Here is a 19409-nt window from a genome sequence, read left to right as displayed (position 1 = left end):
ATGGGACGACTTGATAACAACGATTGAGCAAGACCCCTGGGGTCTGCCATATCGTATCGTCCTTAAAAAATTAAGAAGAAATAGCTCTAGTTTCACTGAGACTCTTCCACTGGATATTCTTGATCAAGTCGTTAGCAACCTCTTCCGGAAGACCCACATTGGAATGACGACATGATTGGTGATGACGAACATGAGCCCTGGCTCGAGGAATATAACGTGGATATACAAGAGGTATGCAATATCTTAAAGAAAAAAGCCGGCGCGAATAAAGCCCCAGGTATCGACGGCTTTAAATCAGTTTTCCTGAAACGCGTACCAGAAACTTTTCTAAAAGAACTGACTCATATCTACGATACTTGCCTAAGACAAGGCGTGTTCCCTGAAACATGGAAACGCGCAATCCTGATTTTGATTCCGAAAGGAGAGCCGAATCTCCCGGTTCCGAAAGTGCGCCCCATTTGTCTTTTAAGCGAGCTGGGAAAGATGCTTGAGCGTGTAATCGAGGCCAGACTGCAGGATTGGATGAACAGCCACCCGAAATCCAGGTTGGCTGCGAACCAGTTCGGCTTCCGCAGGTGCACATCGACCTGTGACGCACTATTAGTAGTCCAGGAATGTATTATGGATTCTCGCGCTGATCGCGAAGTGGTCGTTGGCGTTAGCCTCGACATCACTAACGCGTTCAACTCTTTGCGATGGAGTTGCATTCGAAACGCACTTAGAGACAAAGGCTTTCCTCTTTACTTACGAAGAATCCTCGATAGCTATCTCTCAGACAGGGAGATTGAGTACCCAACGATAGAAGGTGTCACGCACACGAGGAAAATTACCGCCGGAGTTCCACAGGGATCGGTCCTTGGACCGACCCTGTGGAATATAACTTACGACTGGGCGCTCCGTACCCCCTTGGAAGAAGGTTGCGTCGTCCTCGGATACGCGGACGACACCCTCATATTATCTAGAGCAGAATCCATAGAGGTAGCAATCGCAAAAGCCAGTCTACAAACTGATAAAATACTCAGATGGATTAAAAAACTAGGATTACAGATTGCCGCGAGTAAAACCGGCGTGATTATATTTAATACTAGAGATAAAGATAAAGACTATAATATGTACAATAATATCTACAACATAAGAATAAATCGCGAGGTAGTCACAATAAGCTCTACTATTAAGTATCTAGGATTACTACTAGACAGAAATTGGAGATTCCTCGAGCATTTCAACTATATCGAGGAGAAAATCTCTCGAGTTACCAGGGCACTATGTGCGTTAATGCCCAACTTAAGGGATCCACGCGAGAAGAGGAGAAGACTTTACGCACACGTCATCGGTTCAATTATAAATTACGGAGCTCCCATTTGGAGCACTGGTACCACCAATAGGAAGATACGTGATAAATTGCAACGTATCCAAAGAACTATAGCCATACGTGTTATTGCTGGATACCGCACAATATCCGCGGACGCTTCCCTTCTTCTCGCGAGGATTATTCCCGCCGACATCCATGCGGCATATCTTCGAAGAGTATTCCTGCGCGCGCAGGATTTGAAGAGGCAAGGAATGTGGAATAAGCTCGAGGAACGAGAAATCAAAAGAGACAAGGAAATACTCTTAAGGAGGCAATGGCAAATCCTATTACAACGGCAAGATGTGGCAGGGGCACGCACATGTCGCGCCATTGCTCCACTAGATCAGTGGCTCTCCAGGAACCATGGAATGTTGACTTTCCACATGACACAATTACTTGCGGGACATGGCTGCTTCTATTCCTACCTCTACCGAATTGGTAGAGTCGAGACAGCCATATGTCCCTTCTGTGAAATGGAAGAGGACTCCCCTGATCACACACTACAGCGATGTGAAGCATGGGAAGAGGAGAGAGAGTTATTACGCTGCTCTATTGGCCAGGATCTGTCACTGAGTACAATCATATCGAAGATCCTGGAATCTGCGGAAAACTGGGAAGCATTCCTCACATTTTCGGAGAGGGTAAGGCTCGCAAAAGAAGAAGATGAACGCGCACGTGAGCGCCTGAAAGAGAATAGTGTGGATACTAACTAATACACTACTTATACATAACCACTAGGTTTACCTAGTGGATATCCCTGACTAAGACTATCAGCCTCTCGATTACGACACGGAATAGAAGGTCCTCAACACTATACACCTAGACACACACACACACACACACATTGGGTACACATATCATTAGGGGACATGGAGGGAGGAGGGATGGAGTAGGAGTGGGTTGGGGGTAGGGTTTTTGGGGTTTGGAGTGGGGGGTTTGGGATTCATTCATTCATTTATTCATTCATTCATTCATTCACTCACTTACTCATTCACACATTCATTCACATACAAATACACAGTCACACCCACATTTACACATTTTATATACACATACATTGGACCATGGAGGATCCTGTATTTCGCAGGTTGCTAGATACTGCGTAATGGTATTACCAACAAATTGATCATTCGACTTTTTGTGTCTTGAAATGAAACGTCCTAATTACACACACATAGAGCCACACACACACTACACGCACAAGTACACGTATACAGGGACATGAATTCACCGGGGTCATTATGGAGGGAAGTTGGGTTGGAGATTGGAGTGGAGTGGGGCGAAGGGATATTTTGGGGGTTTTGGTGTGGGTCGGGGTTGGGATCATTCATTCAATCATCTTTTCATCATCACACTTGCACACTTACACTCATACACATGCATGCTTTTATGCATGCATGTGTCATACACAAACATGCACATTTGAATCTACACTTACACACACACATACATACACACTCAGACAGGAACCATACACTCAGGACGTACAGGAGAGTTCCCGAAATGGACGAGGGCGTGAGCCCACTTGGCGTTTAACCTCCCGGGCGGGTAATGCGCAAGCGGGTACCGCTCGGGGGGGAGAGCCTTACAGGAGGAACGGACAGAGAGGGGTTTTTAGTGGGTAGGGGCCGCTAGATAGGCCGAGTCCCACACTACTCCGGGCTACGGGGTCCGGAGTGTGCGTAAGAAGCATTTTCTCCTCTCTCGTAAAAAAAATGGTTGATATTACGGGACTCACCTCCGATGAGCTTCACCTTGACATATGTCATCAAGGTCACTGTCTTGAGTAACATGCAAAAGATTTTAGCTGTCGCTCGTTGTTTATTAAAAAGTTATAAACAAAAGAAGTTTCACGAATTTCACATAATTTTCGGACACCATGTACACGCACCGACAGGAATGGTGTCCCGGTATGCTTGTATGACACTCACTGACGTCACACTCACACAAGCAAAGCGCGCATGTACGCGAGCCGGGCAGCGAGAGAGAAAGTGGGGGTAGAATAGTGGGGGGCATTCCGATGTTGCGTCCTTCGTGCACGGCACAAGAGCGAGAGAGAAAGCACTATAAGATGATACCGAGTTAGAGGTGTCCGATAGCCGTCTCTCTCGCTCGACGCTCGAACGAGAGTGCGAGCGAGACAGCTATATACCACGCGGGACACTGCGCTATTTCTATACGTGTCTCTTGCGCTCTAGTATCGATATGCGTACTTTTCTTTTCTTTCTTTAAGAAATGCTTAATCGCGTGCACTAAACGTCGGCATTCATTCTATTAAATTAAGTAATAATTAAATTATATAAAGAGATAAAATTTAATGAATAAATTCTTGGCTCGCGTACGTGCGCGCTTCGCGTGTGTGCGTATGACGTCGACCGTCCACATACATACCGCGACACCATTCCTGCCTGTGCGTGTACAATAACAGACCTCTTGTCGCGTTGAATTATAATCGTGAATAAACGTAAAGAAAAGCGCAAAAAAGGCCAATTAAAGGTAAATAAAAAGAAGGTAAACAATTTAAATTTATATAGAATTTAATACAATTTAATATATAATTAAAAAATATCACAAATGTATGTGTACACACACCCACACACACGCGGGGGGGGTGCAAGGGGGTCCTTCGGCCCCCTTTCCCGCAACCACCCCGCCGGTAGGCAAGGTGGATCTTGCTTTACAACTTACAGCATATATCCATTGTGATTGAACTCTTCGCAATGCGTCCCCTACCGGCGGGGTGGTTGCGGGAGGGGGGCCGAAGGCACAAGCGTGTGTGTGTGTGTGTGTGTACACATACATTTGTGATATTTTTTAATTGTATTAAATGTATTTAAAATAATTTTTAATTAATTTAAAACTAAATTTTGCTTGGAAATGGACCTTGCTTTGCGTGAACTTCAATTGCTCACAACTTTTTAACAAAGACCGCCAAATAAAAATTTTTCGAGGTTACTCAGGATCATGAACTTGACCACATATGTCAAGGTCAAAGTCATCGGTGAGGTTGCCGTTCTTCTAGATAATTACCCTAAAATCTTTTGCATGTTACTCAGGACAGTGACCTTGATAACATATGTCAAGGTGAATCTCATCGGAGATGAGTCCCCTAATATCAACCTTTACCATCTTGGTACCATGCATGTTTTTACTATGTTTTTACTACAGAATTAAATTGTTAATAACTTCTTAATAAACAATGACCGCCAACTAAAACTTTTTGGAGATTACTCAGGATCATGACCTTGACTACATATGTCAAGGTCAAAGTCATCGGTGAGATTGCCGTTCTTCTAGATAATTAACGAGAAATGTTCTCTCCTAGCCCGGCGCACCGTTCGCACCCATTGTCGACGCTCTATGTTGACGAATCCAGGAATTTCCATTTCGTCCTGGAACTATAAAATAATCTATTTTTTTTTAAATACACAATTTTTCACAATTTTCCCGCAACCACAAAATATTCGCAAAAACGATACATTCCACAGGAAGATCAGCTTCAGGAACATGATGCATAACATGTCAAACATTTATTTTCCACTCGGGATAGATATTTACGCGAACCCTTTTCTTTTAATTTGGCACTTCTTGACTCGCGCACTGTCCGCAACTTTGTAACGAGGCAACGAGGTCTCGGCATGAGATTTTATAGTAGAGATGTAGCATTATCACCATATCAAAAACTCGTCGTAAGACAAAAGTATACGCGGTCCCATGCAACTCAGCATGATATAATATAATATTAATATTATCATATCGCGACTTTGTGAGGAGACAATCGTATCGGTACGAAACTAGAATAGGGACGTATCATTATCGCTTTACCAAAAACGCAACGTAAGACAAAAGTATGCATGTTCCCATGCAACTTAGCATGATATAATATAACGCTATAATGCGTCAACCCTAATCGAATGGTTATTGAACGGTCATCGAACGCTCGTCGAACGGAAATGAACGCCCGTCGAACAGAAACGAACGCCCGTCGAACGGCTATCGAACGGAAATGAACGGTCATCGAACGCCCGTCGAACGGAAATGAACGACTGTCGAACGGAAATTAACGGAAATCAACGACTATCAAACGCAAAATTATATTCAATTATCGAACAATTATTTAAATGTATTACCATGAATCGAAATACAATATCTAATGACAGCTGTGTCACGTACGGAAATACGATATTGCCCACATGCATAGATAAGGAAAAGAAAAGAAAGGAGAGAATAAGAAAGACGATAAAAATATATTGCATCATTAATTTATTATAAATATGGATTCGATGAATCATTATCATGATGTTTCAACCACCAATTATAAATCTTAAATACATTTTGTAAAGCGCAATTTTTTACATGATTTTCACAACGCAAAATATTCTTAACATCTAACTTATTTAAAGAAGCTACATCCTCATAGTCTGCATCCAAAGTTTCAAAAATAACATCGTTTCTCGCATCATCGTCCAGTATATCGGCCAGCCATTGTCGTTTTTCGTGCCCTTTAACGTATACGAGAGGTGACGCATCATCCTCCTCCGTTGCACTCATCACTGCCGTCGTAATTAAACGTTTCGATTTCCAATATGAAACGTGTCCATCATCCCACGATGATCCATGGTGATTTTTAATCAGCCATAAAACCTGGCATCTCTCAGATTTTGTGTGCCATTGTACGGGACATGTAAAAATGTAATGAGAAAGTATGGATCCTTTTCTCAGAACCGCAGCTTCCTTCACGACAAAATTTCTCCCGATAATAAATCCTTATAAATCCACAAACGTTGGAGCAGCCATGATGACAAGATCCGATCGCAGACTGATGTCGATCGTCAAACATCTAAATCTTTTATATTTTTCTTCATGCGCATTGGAGGGGATATTTGCTGACTTATGTAATTTTGCGGACTACATTGATCAATGGATTATATTCGACAACTCGATCGTGCAAGATGAGACAATAGGCGGTAGTATTCGCCGGTATATTTTCCCTGCATTCAAACTCTATTCTCACGTCCACGGTAGCAGTTTTGACAGACTCGTTTTGTCGCGAGCAATCAATGATAGCGAGAGGACCGCAATGTAGAAACTTTGAAATGATTAATAGCGTGGTGCTATTATCGCATCCGTAATAAGATTTGCGAAAATGGGAGTACATGTCGAATAGGACGGCGAATCTATTTTTTTCAAAATCTAAATTTAAATCATCGTAGGGATAAAATTCCGAGTTTAAATAAAGTTTAACGTTGGTCAATTTGCAGTCATCGAATAATGTAACATCTTGTGACACTGAATTCTTTTTACCAGTTTGCAGTGCAAAGATCACGCATCGTGGTTTCTCTAGTTGGGAGGCGGCTTTCACGGTCCACGAATGCCTAGTCGTGCTATGTAGTAGAGGAAATTCATATAGATCCCAAGATCGAAAACTCATGTTCAAGTATCGTCCGCTTTCCAACATTCGTAACATCGACAATTTATTAATCTCGTTCAATATTACATGAGGCATAAGCCACTTGTTGCGTAGAAGAGTCGTGCACGACAAACAAGCGTACTATTCACATTTAAACCCACGTATACGTAAACACACACGAACATACCCATGCATCCTCTCTCTCTCTCTCTCGCTCGCGCTCTCTCGTGCTCTCTCTCTCTCTCTCGCTCACGCTCTCTCGCGCTCTCTCTCTCTCTCTATCTCTCTCTCACATGCCTCCACTCACTCGCAATCTTACAATAAGAAGTGGTTCTATTTGCGACAAACAAAGAAACAAAGAGAACAAAGAGAACTCTATGCACACGCGAGAGGTCCCGGCGAATGGGCAGTTCAGTTAGCTTTTCGACATCGAAGGTGCGTGACGAATATCCGTACGAACCGAAGTTATAATCTAAGTATAAATTATATCGAACAGACGATTCAGGATTACGCCACGACTCAAGGACATCGTCCTCCAGGCGTAGTCGTGTGCGATCCTCTAGGATCATCCTAGAGACATCACGACTCAGGGATCACAGTTCCCCAGGCGTCGTCGTGATTGATGCGTGCGATGAACTATAGTGATATTAGTGATACTTCCACGAACTTTAAAACGTGAATGTATAAATTCGTTATTTGTAAAACTAACATAATAAAAGGAAATATTGACAACCAAAAACAACGTGAATTTTAAAAGTGATTGACGTTGACACAGAACATTTGGTGCCTCCTATGAGGTCATTCTGATCACGACCCCTGATAGACGAAGACACGAGCGAGAAGCAATCCATCCAGGACGGACGAGTTTGGACGTGGATTCGAGGCCACGACATCGGTCAAGAGAAATCAAGGGACGGTATCTATTACATTGCTAACAGACAAACCGTCTCTCCTTTCCCGTTCCGTATAAACATATAACCGAACAATAATGGCCGATAGAATTAAAGTTCTTATTAGGGATGCCGTCAAGATTCGAGATTTCGAGAATCTCGTCTTGTCTCGTCTCGAATTCGAGACAAGATCGAGACGAGATTTTTTGTTGAGATTTCAAGACAAGACAAGAGTTTACATTCGAAATTCTCGAAAATCTCGAGTCTTGAAAATTGTTGAAATTTGTCTATATTTTCGTAAAATATTTCCCAGCTTATAGAAAATGTTGATTCAAATCGATATTTATTCCTATTATATATATATATATATATATATATATATATATATATACAGGGTGACCCATTTTAACTTAGGCAGCCAAATAACTCGAAAAATAAGCAAGATAGAGAAAAATGTTTTAGACAAAAGTTGTATGGTTTCGAGGGGGCCATAAGATGGTATCATTGGTTTGACCTTGAAGAGTCATTTGAAGGTCACGTGAAGGTCACTTCAATTTTTTTAAATGGAATACCCTATATATTTTTGTACATTCTTGTAGCTTATTTCGAGAGCTTTTCAAAACACTATAATTAAGTACCTTTCCGTTAAGTACTTTTTGAGTTATGATGCTTGAAATAATTTCTTAATTTTACATAAACCGTAAAATATCTTGTAAAATATTCATTTTTCGATTACCTTACCTTAATAGTTTTATGTACAAAATAATGAGAGGAATCAATTGGTGTAAAGAAAACACATAGTTGTTTTTAAGAAAAAATATGGAATTGTTAATTGCAAATTACATATTTTTTCTTCGAAACAACTATGTGTTTTCTTTACACCAATTGATTCCTCTCATTATTTTGTACATAAAACTATTAAGGTAAGGTAATCGAAAAATGAATATTTTACAAGATATTTTACGGTTTATGTAAAATTAAGAAATTATTTCAAGCCTCATAACTCAAAAAGCACTTAACGAAAATGTACTTAATTATAGTGTTTTGGAAAGCTCTCGAGATGAGCTACAAGAATGTACAAAAATATATAGGATGTTCCATTTAAAAAAATTGAAGTGACCTTCACGTGACCTTCAAATGACTCTTCAAGGTCAAACCAATGATACCATCTTATGGCCCCCTCGAAACCATACAACTTTTGTCTAAAACATTTTTCTCTATCTTGCTTATTTTTCGAGTTATTTGGCTGCCTAAGTTAAAATGGGTCACCCTGTATATATATATATATATATATATATATATATATATATATATATATGTAATTTGCAATTAACAATATTTTTTCTTCAAAACAACTATGTGTTTTCTTTACAAAAATTGATTCCTCTCATTATTTTGTACGTAAAAGTATTAAGGTAAGATAATCGAAAAATGAATATTTTACAAGATATTTTACGGTTTATGTAAAATTAAGAAATTATTTCAAGCCTCATAACTCAAAAAGTACTTAACGAAAAGGTACTTAATTATAATGTTTTGGAAAGCTCTCGAGATAAGCTACAAGAATATGCAATGACAAATAGTAGGTTCCATTTAGGAAATTGAAGGTGACCTTCATGTGACCTTCAAATAACTCTTCAAGGTCAAACCAATTGTACCATCTTATGTCCCCCTCGAAACCATACAACTTTTGTCTGAAACATTTTTGTTTGCTGGGCTTAGTTTTTGAGATATTTTACTGTCCAAGTTAAAATGGGACACCCTGTATATATAAATTAAAATAAATTAAAGTATATAAATGTACACATATAAATAAATAAATAAATTTAAATATAAATAAATATAAATACCATATATGTCGTTAATATTATTAATAATAACATTAACATTAATAATAATTAATAATTAATAAAAATAATAAACCATAATTATTGTTAATATTACACAACAAGTATTATTATATACTGATAAAAGATATTAATTTTTTAAATTAAATTATTTATTTTGTCATTAGTTATTTTAATATAAATAATTTTTTGTCATAGATTTAAAAAGCAAAAAGTTAAGTATATATTTCTTTATATACATAATTTTTTACGTATCTATTATTTCATTGATTACCACAGTAAACTCTTAATGATTGCCAAGAACGAACTCGTGAAAAAGCAACATAAAGTTGTCCGTGATTAAAAACATCTTTACAAAGATCTAAACCAATTTTATCAAATGTTTGTCCTTGCGATTTGTTAATTGTCATAGCAAAAGCTAATTTTATCGGAAATTGTCTTCTGGAAAAAGTAAAAAGATATATATTTTCACAATATAATGTTATACGATTCAAAAACACAATATCTCCTGCTTTGTCACCTTAAAATCTTACATTTCAATAAATGATCTCCAAGTTCTGTAACCATTAATCTTGTTCCATTGCAAAGACCTTCATTGATATTAAGATTTCTAATCAACATAATGATACAATTTGGTTTTAAACGCAATTCATGTGGAGGAAGAGATGATGGAGATATTCTATTTAAATATTCTGGTAACAAAGCTTCACCAATGTCACCATTGTCACCATTTATAGCACAGTCTACACTTGTATAAATTCGTTCATTAGCTATATCTAATAATTCAACAATCTTTTTATTGATTTCATCTACATCAACATTTCTTGCAGAAAGTATCGCACATTTAGCTATTTGCCAAATTCCTTTTTCCGTATTAAATCACCATATATATCTTCAACAATATCAGCATTAATAGGCACTACACAACATTCAGGAATTTGTATATTATCATTTAAATCATTTAGTTTGCCATCTCCTATATCCAATAAAAACTTTGTAAATTCAATTTCTTCTTTGAGAACTCGCATATTTTGTGTTAAAGAGAATTTTATAAAATTTTTCCAAATTAAACTAAATTTAATAGAAAGATTTACAATTTCACTTCGAGTAGCATGTAATTTAATAGGCAAAAGTTGTCTGAAATCACCACCTAATAAAACAATTTTTCCGCCACAGGGAAAATCATTATTCATAATATCACGCAATGTTCTATCCATGATTTCTAAAGCATATCGTGGTGCCATTGGTGCTTCCCAAATAAAAATATCAGTTTCATTCAAATATTGAGCTTCTTTAGTTTGTATTTTAATAGCAGATGATGAATCAGCAAATAATGGAACAGGTAAACCAAATGTCTTATGAACTGTTTTTCTAGCAGGTAATAATGTTGCTGCAATGCCCGTAAGAGCCATTGTACACACACGTTTATTTCTACTTCTAGCTAAATGATAGATAGTTGTGTATATAAATGTTTTACCTGATCCACCTGGATCAATATAAAAACAATTATTATGATTATTATTTTTATTGTCTAATCTATTTAATAAAAGATCAACTATCTCTTTTTGCTTCTCATTTAATTGTTTGTATTGTTTGGTGCCTATTTCCATATCTTCTTCAAGTGTCATGTAATTTTCCTCTCTATTATTTTCTAGTAACTGTTCCATTTGTGGAAAATCAGCAAGACTTTTACCTTCAGCACGAAGCATACTGTTAATTTGCATATAAGCTTTATTTTGTCCTTGTAACATACCAAAATGTCGAACATAATCCTCAGACATTGCTTCTTTAAAATTTTCCCATATAACTCTTCAGGATGTAATGGTTGACAATGTAATAATATACGTACAAATAATCTACGAAGTTGTCGAGGCATCATCCATCCAACAGCTTCATTCATAGCTCGTTTCCATTCATCATCATCTTCGATTAAACCTAAAGCCAAACATGCCGCTGAAAATGATTGACAAAATTCTCCATTTACAGTTTTCAAATCATTAAAACTTGTAGCCCCCTTTACTGTAAGTAATAATAATCGCAAATGACATAATTCTGTTTGTGCTGGACTAACGGAATATATTCGTCCTACACAATTAAAATGGCTTTTGCGTTTAACCCAACGCGATATACTTCTACCATTAATTTTTTCTTTTTTAAATGTATAATAACGTGGAATTTCTATATATAAATATTGTTTTGCTTCTCTTCATCTCGTAAGTTCAATGAGAAATGATCTATTAACATAGTAGCTTGATTTAAAGCAGATGTCATGACGTCGTCAATATTTCTATTTTCGATTATAATATTTTGCTCATTAGAAAGATGGACCGGCATTATAGCATGACTTTTATCTTGTAACTTCTTACCAAGAATACGCCAAATGGCTTCTACAGATCCAACATAACGAGCTTCGATATAATTATGTATCTCATCATGATCAATAATTACATTTTCTGTTATTGGTTCAATGGTTATAGCAGCAACATCATGTCCTTTATAAATATATTTATACAAATATTTAACCGATTTAATACTTGAAACTACCTCAACGTTAATATGACAATTAAATGTAATCGATAAAATAGGACAATATGGAACAACATAACGATTATCAACTATATATCCGCCAGAACGTTCAAAATTTCTACCATTATCTCGTCTACGATAATAAGGATAAGCATTTTCATCCATTCTAGTCTCTTCAAGAAATGGTTTTGGAAAGTGTTTCGAGCAACGTCCATCTATCAAGCACTAATCGCCACAAGGTCCATGAATCATATGTTTCATAACTATAGCATGTAAAATACGATTTTCATCAGGATCAGGAATTTCAGCAGAAATGTATTTATCAACAATCTGTGGAGTTGTAATTTTAAAATTGTATTTTAAAGTAATCAACAAGTGAATATGTGGCAAACCGCGTTTTTCAAATTCAATAACGTATACAAACGCTGCTACTTCACCAAAAAATTTTTGCTTTACAATTAAATCAATTAAATAATCTTTTTTAATATTAAAAGCACGAGCACAAATATCAGGTTTATCAGAAGCTTGTTGACCAAGCAATAGATTTTCCTTGATTTCACGCCATTTTGGATTGCAAGTCGTAATAAAAAGATCTGGCTTACCAAATTTACTAACAATTGCCATTGCATCTTGATAATGTTGTAACATATTACGCGGCGATCCAATAAACGTGGAAGGAAGTATAACTATTTTTCCAATACGACCATTTAAGTTATTCGCCGTAGTTTGTAAATAATCTCTTAATCCTTGGTATGTTTCAGAACATAATTCTTTTTGATGATTTTTACAATAATCAATTTGTTTGAAAGTTAAATAACCTTTTGAACGGATAAGGAAAGAAAATTTGTATACGTGCTGGACACAAACAAAAAAAAAGAATATTGCGAGCGAAAGTAGGACAGGGTAATGTTAATATTCCAATTAAAAAAAAAATTACATTAGAGAAAATTGAGTTTATAGTTTACAAAAAGAAACTAATCTATATTCTTACAAGTTAGCTATTCATTCTTAATTTAACTAATACTTAATACAAGTTTAATGACTATGTTCATATAATGTGACTTAGATTAAATAATCTTATTTGATTATGTTACTTAATTTATTATATATTAACTTGACTATTAATAGAATACAAGAAAACTCAGTCACATTTTTCCGTGCAGAATGAGAAAAGAAAAAAGAAAAAAAAGGAGAAATGTAGATCCATATACTAAAGCACAAAATAAATCGACATAAATTAAAAAACGAGAATATATACTAAACAGAGGAAACTGTATAATAATAATAAAGGACAAAAAAAAGTTATTTAATTACACTGAAAGAAAAGGAATAGATTAGTATAAGGCTGGTTTTTTTCTCGACTCTAGAGAGAGAGTAAAATGACCTAGCACGAGGTCCAGAATCAATATCTAATATTACAGTATCGTAGATCTTCGATTAGATCTTATACTTTATCAAGACGGCGTCGTTTTCTATTTATCGTCAATGCAAATACAGTAATTTCATGCTCAGAAATTCCTAGGATAGTAATCCATCTAGTGCAGGCTTCCAATGTTACAGCCTCGTCTCGTTTTCTATAGAGTATGTGTTATGCATAGTGGTCTCTGAGAGTATCTTGGATGTCGCAGCTGAGGCGTACTTAATTGCGTGTAATCTTTCATCGGGCCTATTTTTTGTCGCACGACCGCGAAATGGATCTAAAATTCGTTGCGATCGATGTGCTGTAGAGCACCTATGTGCTGAAAGCACCTATGTGCTGAAAGCACCTATGTGCTGAAAGCACCTGAGAAAATAAATATAACACAGTTAAATTACTAATAAGTCGTTAATCCGCAAGGATGACGTGCTATCACTCTTCTTTTACACAAAGAAATAGATAATGCGAGCAGGAAGCAGGAAACTCATCCCCACTCTTTCTCAACAGGCTGTGTGGCCCTCTGTGTCTAGAAAAAGCCCTGCGCTTTAGATTACCGGCGCGGTAATGTTATTACCGACGCAGTGATCTTTTGATTATCGACTTTAAACATTCCGCCCGCCTTCGTTAAACTCTTTTAACGAATAAACTACAAAGAATCCTGATTGACAGGCAGTGGACATACTTTGTGGATGGAACGTTTAAAAGTAGAAGTTTGAGTGCGTATGGTTACAACGCGAGTGAGTCCATCAGTTCCAGGATGTGTCTGAACTATGCGTCCAAGTGGCCACTTTGAGGGGGGATAGCGTTCGTCAACTACTAGTACCAGAGTTCCAATTGTTAGCGACGGGAGTGCCTTGTTCCATTTATAGATTGCGTGATAACGTTGTATACATTCTTTAGACCAACGGCTCCAGAAACTCTATCATCTTACGAATAAGTTGCCATCGCGACAATCGTGATATATTGAGATGTTCAATAGAAGGTTCGGGAATGATAGTGGGTGCACAACCCATCAAAAAGTGACCGGGTGTTAGCGCTTGAAGGTCATCTGGATCATCCGTTAAAGTATTCAATGGTCTGGAGTTTAACACCGCTTCAATTTGAGTTAGAAGAGTGTTGAACTCTTCATATGTAAGTAGTGTACTTCCAATTACTCTTTGCAGATGGTATTTTACAGATTTAACCCCCGCCTCCCACTTTCCACCGAAGTGTGGAGCAGAGGGGGATTAAATCTCCATTGAGTTCCGTCATTAGCTAATAAGGTAGCCAACTTTTCTGTTTCCTGAGTCGATGAGTTAGACAGTCGACGTAGTTCAGCGTCAGCACCCTTTAAATTCGTACCGCAGTCACTTGTCAGTGTAGCGCAGATACCTCTTCGAGCTGTAAACCTTTTATACGCAGCTATAAATGCTTCAGCAGTGTAGTCCGTCACAAGTTCTAGGTGAACAGCCGAAGTCGATAAGCAAACGAATAACGCGATGTAGGCCTTGTATTTTGCATTCTTGCCTCTCCATGTTTTGATGACAAATGGGCCTGCGTAATCAATGCCAGTATGCGTAAATGGTCGAGCAGGTGACACTCGTTCGGTTGGCAGTTGACCCATTAATTGTTGGGCTCTTTTTTGTCGATATCTGGCACATAGTACACACTTGAGGATAAAGGATTTTACAGGGTTTCTACCTCCGATTATCCAGTAATCATTTCGTAGGAATGTCAAGGTTAGTTGCGTTCCACCGTGTAATGTTTGTAAGTGCGCATCTGCAATAATGAGATTGGTTAAAGGGGACTCTCTCGGTAAAATTAAAGGGTGTTTTGCTGATGGTGGTAATAGTGAACGTTGTAGTCTACCCCCTAAGCGGAGAAGATCGTCGGAGTCCACAAATGGTGTGTCTTAAAAGTGGGTTTGAGGCGGGCAACGATTTACCATTCTTTAGAGTGTCGAGTTCATGACAAAAATATAATCTTTGAGTTGATTTTACCCAAAGCATTTTAGCTTTTTCTAATTCGTCAGTAGTTATTGGAGATGATGTAAATGTTGAAACTCCTTTAAATTTCGAGACAGCTCGTTGACATTGAACCGTAATGCGAAGAAGTCTATTTAAATTTGAGTATCTATATACAAGGTCCCACTGTTTCGGTGAATTGTGTATAACGTTAACTTTAGCAGGTCTCTCTTCTAACGGTTCTTGTTGAGGAAATAGTGAAGGATTGAAAGGCCATTCCGTTGAGTTAGCCAAGATGGACCATTCCACCAATCAGTGCGTTCTGAAAGTTGAGAAAGAGTTAATCCTCTAGTAGCTATATCTGATGGATTCTCGGGACCAGGCACAAATCTCCACATTGCTTGAGGCAGAGTATCTTGGATGAGACAGACTCGGTTGTGCACAAAATCTTTCCATCTTGATGGATGATTAGATAGCCACGTAAGAGTAATCGAAGAGTCAGTCCACATGTAGATTGGGATGTTTTTTATTTCTAATAGTTGTAATAATTGTGAAACAAGTTTCGTTAGTAAAACAGCTCCGGATAATTCCAAGCGGGGAATAGTAAACCGTTTAAGTGGAGCTATCTTTGTTTTTGAAGCTAAAAGTAAAGCGGTCACTTCTCCTTTATTGTTAGTAGTTCGTAAATATACTACGGCAGCCATAGCTTGTTGGGAGGCGTCACAAAATGCATGCATTTCAATAACGCAATCGGATTGATATCTCATCCATCTAGGAATGGTAATCTTCTTTAAATCTTGTAGATTATTGACAAAATTTCTCCATTTCCTTATTATAGGTTCCGGTAGTGAATCATCCCAATTAAGTTTGAGAGTCCACAATTCTTGGATAAGGATCTTGGCAGTAACAATAATAGGAGAAAGAAATCCCAAAGGATCAAATAATTTTGCTATGTTTGACAAGATGGATCTCTTAGTTGTTGCTCCAGTAATGTTGAATTTTGTGGAGAATTGAAACATGTCAGTGTTAGGTTGCCAACACAATCCAAGAACATGCACTATGAAATTGTCATCAATATTAATAGTCACAGAGGATGTGTGTTTATCTGATGGAATTGATTGAAGTACTGCAGAATGGTTACTCGTCCATTTTTGTAAATGAAAACCGCCCGCCATGCACAGTTGAATTAGTTGACTAATAGACTCTTCAGCTTCCTCAATAGTGTCAGCTCCACCAAAAATATCGTCTACATATCTTCCCTTTCTGAGTATAGGAACTGCTAGAGGATATTTATGACCCTCATCTTCTATGAGTTGCTGGAAAACTCGTAATGCTAAATAGGGAGCACAAGCTAACCCGTAGGTAACTGTTGTCAGTTCGTAAGTGAGAAGTCCTTTCACTGGATCCATCCATAAAATTCGCTGAAAGGCCCAATGGTCTGGATGCACCTTTATTTGCCTGAACATTTTTTCTACATCTGTAGAAAAGACGTACCAAAATTTTCTAAACCATATAAGAACTTCAAAAATTTCGGTTTGTAATTTAGCTCCTGTATGTAGTATTTCATTCAGCGAATATCCCCATGTCGTGGGACTGGAACCATTGAACACTACCCTTAATTTAGTGGTGAGACTTTGTTCCCTCCAGACGCCATGATGTGGAAGATAGTAAACATGCGGAGGGGGTATTTTATCATTGGCAACCATTTGCATGTGTTGAAGTCGTTCATACTCCTCAATGAATTCCGTGTAACAGCGAGCATAATTATGATTGCTCTGAAATTGTTGACATAGTTTTTTAATTAATCTCAAGGCCTTATAATAGGAATCTCCAAGCAGTTTAACTGGTTGCTTGAAAGGAAGCAGGACTACGTATCTTCCAGTTTCATCCCTTGAATGTGTAGCCTTGAAGAGATTTTCACATTCTTGTTCCGCTAATGAAAGGCAAGTGTTCTTATTGTACAAAAGTTCTTCTTGAGTCCAAAATTTTCGAATTAGCTCGTAAAGATCATCATTAACGGTAATGTGAAAACCGTGTGCAGCCGTCCTTATAGCTGTGTCTTGAAGAGGATCAGAAACTATCCAGCCTAGTTTCGTCTGTTGAGCGATGGGCGAATTTATCGGTCCTTTTTTAACTCCTTCGTCGATCAATTGTCCAAAGATATCAGCTCCTAATATCATGTCTATATTGCTGGAGGTATAGAAGCAGGGTTGGGAAGTAACTCGTTACTTGTAACGAAGTTACAGTTATAGTTACTTTTTTTTGGTAACTCTAACTTAACTCGTTCCTTTTTTTCAATTTGTAACTGTAACTTAACTCAGTTACATATTTTCGGTAACTAGTAACTAATTTAATAATTACTTTAATAGTTACTTTATATATATATATATATATATATATATATATATATAAAGATATAAAATATATAATATATAAAGATTTAAAATATATATATATATTTTTTTTTAATCTTTGCAAATCGTATTGGACCGCCTTACACTTGCGCATAAACGCTTTTATCGATACTTTATGATCCAATGCATATGCTCCCATTTTTTATTAATAAAAATTTTAAACATATTGAATCATTTAACATATCTTAGTATTTCATGATATGTGTTACATATGTATTAATCATTATAATATGTAGAGTATTTCATGTATGTTATAAATATTAAAAAAACTAACTAAAAAAATATAGTAATAAATATTTGTAATTTGGATTATTCGTGATGTATATACAGGGTGGCCCATTTTAATCCATCCAGTCGAATATCTCGAAAACCAAGCCCGGGAGAGAAAAATGTTTCAGACAAAAGTTGTTTGGTTTCGAAGGGGCCATAAGATGGTACCATTGGTTTGACCTTGAAGAGTCATTTGAAGGTCACGTGAAGGTCACTTCAATTTTTTTAAATGGAACACCCTATATACTTTTGCACATTCTTGTAGCTTATCTCGAGAGCTTTCCAAAACACTATAATTAAGTACCTTTTCGTTAAGTACTTTTTGAGTTATGAGGCTTGAAATAATTTCTTAATTTTATATAAACCGTAAAATATCTTGTAAAATATTCATTTTTCGATTATCTTACCTTAACACTTTTATGCACAAAATAATGAGAGGAATCAATTGGTGTAAAGAAAACACATAGTTGTTTCAAAGAAAAAATATGTAATTTGTAATTAACAATTCCATATTTTTTCTTAAAAACAACTATGTGTTTTCTTTACACCAATTAATTCCTCTCATTATTTTGTACATAAAAGAATTAAGGTAAGATAATCGAAAAATGAATATTTTAGAAGATATTTTACGGTTTATGTAAAATTAAGAAATTATTTCAAGCCTCATAACTCAAAAAGTTCTTAACGAAAAGGTACTTAATTATAGTGTTTTGGAAAGCTCTCGAGATAAGCTACAAGAATGTGCAAAAATATATAGGGTGTTCCATTTAAAAAAATTGAGGTGACCTTCACGTGACCTTCAAATGACTCTTCAAGGTCAAACCAGTGGTACCATCTTATGGCCCCCTCTAAACCAAACAACTTTTGTCTGAAACATTTTTCTCTCCCGGGCTTGGTTTCCGAGATATTCGACTGGATGTATTAAAATGGGCCACCCTGTATATACACATATATAAAAAATATAGTAAAAAAGTAAAGATTAATTATATACATATACTATCTATCTTAAAATAATGAAATTATAAGAGCGATGCAATAAAATTATATTTTTTATAAGTTTTCTTTTACATTAAATAAAAATTTTTGTTTTTATTTAGTGTGTTTTAGAATTAAACTGTTTTTAAATTAAAATAAAATATATATTTCTCTCTTTAAAGTGAATGCCAAAAAATTCTAAAATTCTAAAATTCTAAAATTCCCTATAATTTGCAAGAATTAAATTAATACCTTATAAGATTGTCATTAAATTTTTATTACTGCGTGCAGATTTAACATTTTTATTTCCATTCCGAGGAAGTAACTACAAAGTAACGACTCGTTACTTTTTAAGTAACTGTAACT

The 19409-nt window shown here is 36.6% G+C and overlaps 3 protein-coding genes across 3 annotated transcripts; all 3 read right to left on the bottom strand.

Annotated features, from left to right (window-relative positions):
* Positions 1-10346: 10346 nt before the first annotated feature.
* On the bottom strand, positions 10347-11279 carry LOC145974341 (uncharacterized). Its single transcript, XM_083104131.1, has 4 exons — positions 11192-11279; positions 10976-10984; positions 10601-10888; positions 10347-10474 (listed from the first exon to the last, which is right to left on the bottom strand). Exons 1-4 carry the CDS (start codon positions 11277-11279, stop codon positions 10347-10349), a joined length of 513 nt encoding a protein of 170 aa, XP_082960257.1.
* Positions 11280-14337: 3058 nt separating this feature from the next.
* LOC145974340 (uncharacterized) lies at positions 14338-15429 on the bottom strand. Its single transcript, XM_083104130.1, has 3 exons — positions 15366-15429; positions 14639-15199; positions 14338-14534 (listed from the first exon to the last, which is right to left on the bottom strand). The coding sequence occupies exons 1-3, from the start codon at positions 15427-15429 to the stop codon at positions 14338-14340; spliced, it is 822 nt and encodes a 273-aa protein (XP_082960256.1).
* A 188-nt stretch (positions 15430-15617) lies between these two features.
* Positions 15618-17564, bottom strand: LOC145974339 (uncharacterized). The gene has a single exon (XM_083104129.1). It carries the CDS (start codon positions 17562-17564, stop codon positions 15618-15620), a length of 1947 nt encoding a protein of 648 aa, XP_082960255.1.
* Positions 17565-19409: the final 1845 nt, after the last annotated feature.

The sequence above is a fragment of the Camponotus vicinus genome, unplaced genomic scaffold (genome assembly GCF_025532165.1).
Source record: "Camponotus vicinus isolate PSW18456_S1 unplaced genomic scaffold, iyCamVici1.0 SCAF_7, whole genome shotgun sequence".
NCBI lineage: Eukaryota > Metazoa > Arthropoda > Insecta > Hymenoptera > Formicidae > Camponotus > Camponotus vicinus.
The sequence above is the reverse complement of the archived record's forward strand: the minus strand, read 5'-3'. Positions and strand labels throughout refer to the sequence as shown.

Bases quoted from the DNA above. Each gene is read 5' to 3' on its own strand.
- LOC145974341 (XM_083104131.1), bottom strand. From the start codon at position 11,279: ATGTCTGAGGATTATGTTCGACATTTTGGTATGTTACAAGGACAAAAT. The intron at 10,475-10,600 runs GTGAAATTGTAA...TATTGGATATAG, and splicing joins TAAATTACATGCTACTCGAA to GAGATGGCAAACTAAATGAT.
- LOC145974339 (XM_083104129.1), bottom strand. From the start codon at position 17,564: ATGATATTAGGAGCTGATATCTTTGGACAATTGATCGACGAAGGAGTT.
- LOC145974340 (XM_083104130.1), bottom strand. From the start codon at position 15,429: ATGCTTTGGGTAAAATCAACTCAAAGATTATATTTTTGTCATGAACTC. The intron at 15,200-15,365 runs GTAAATCGTTGC...TCATTATTGCAG, and splicing joins ACTCGACACTCTAAAGAATG to ATGCGCACTTACAAACATTA. The intron at 14,535-14,638 runs GTGGGAGGCGGG...CTCAAATTGAAG, and splicing joins GCTCCACACTTCGGTGGAAA to CGGTGTTAAACTCCAGACCA.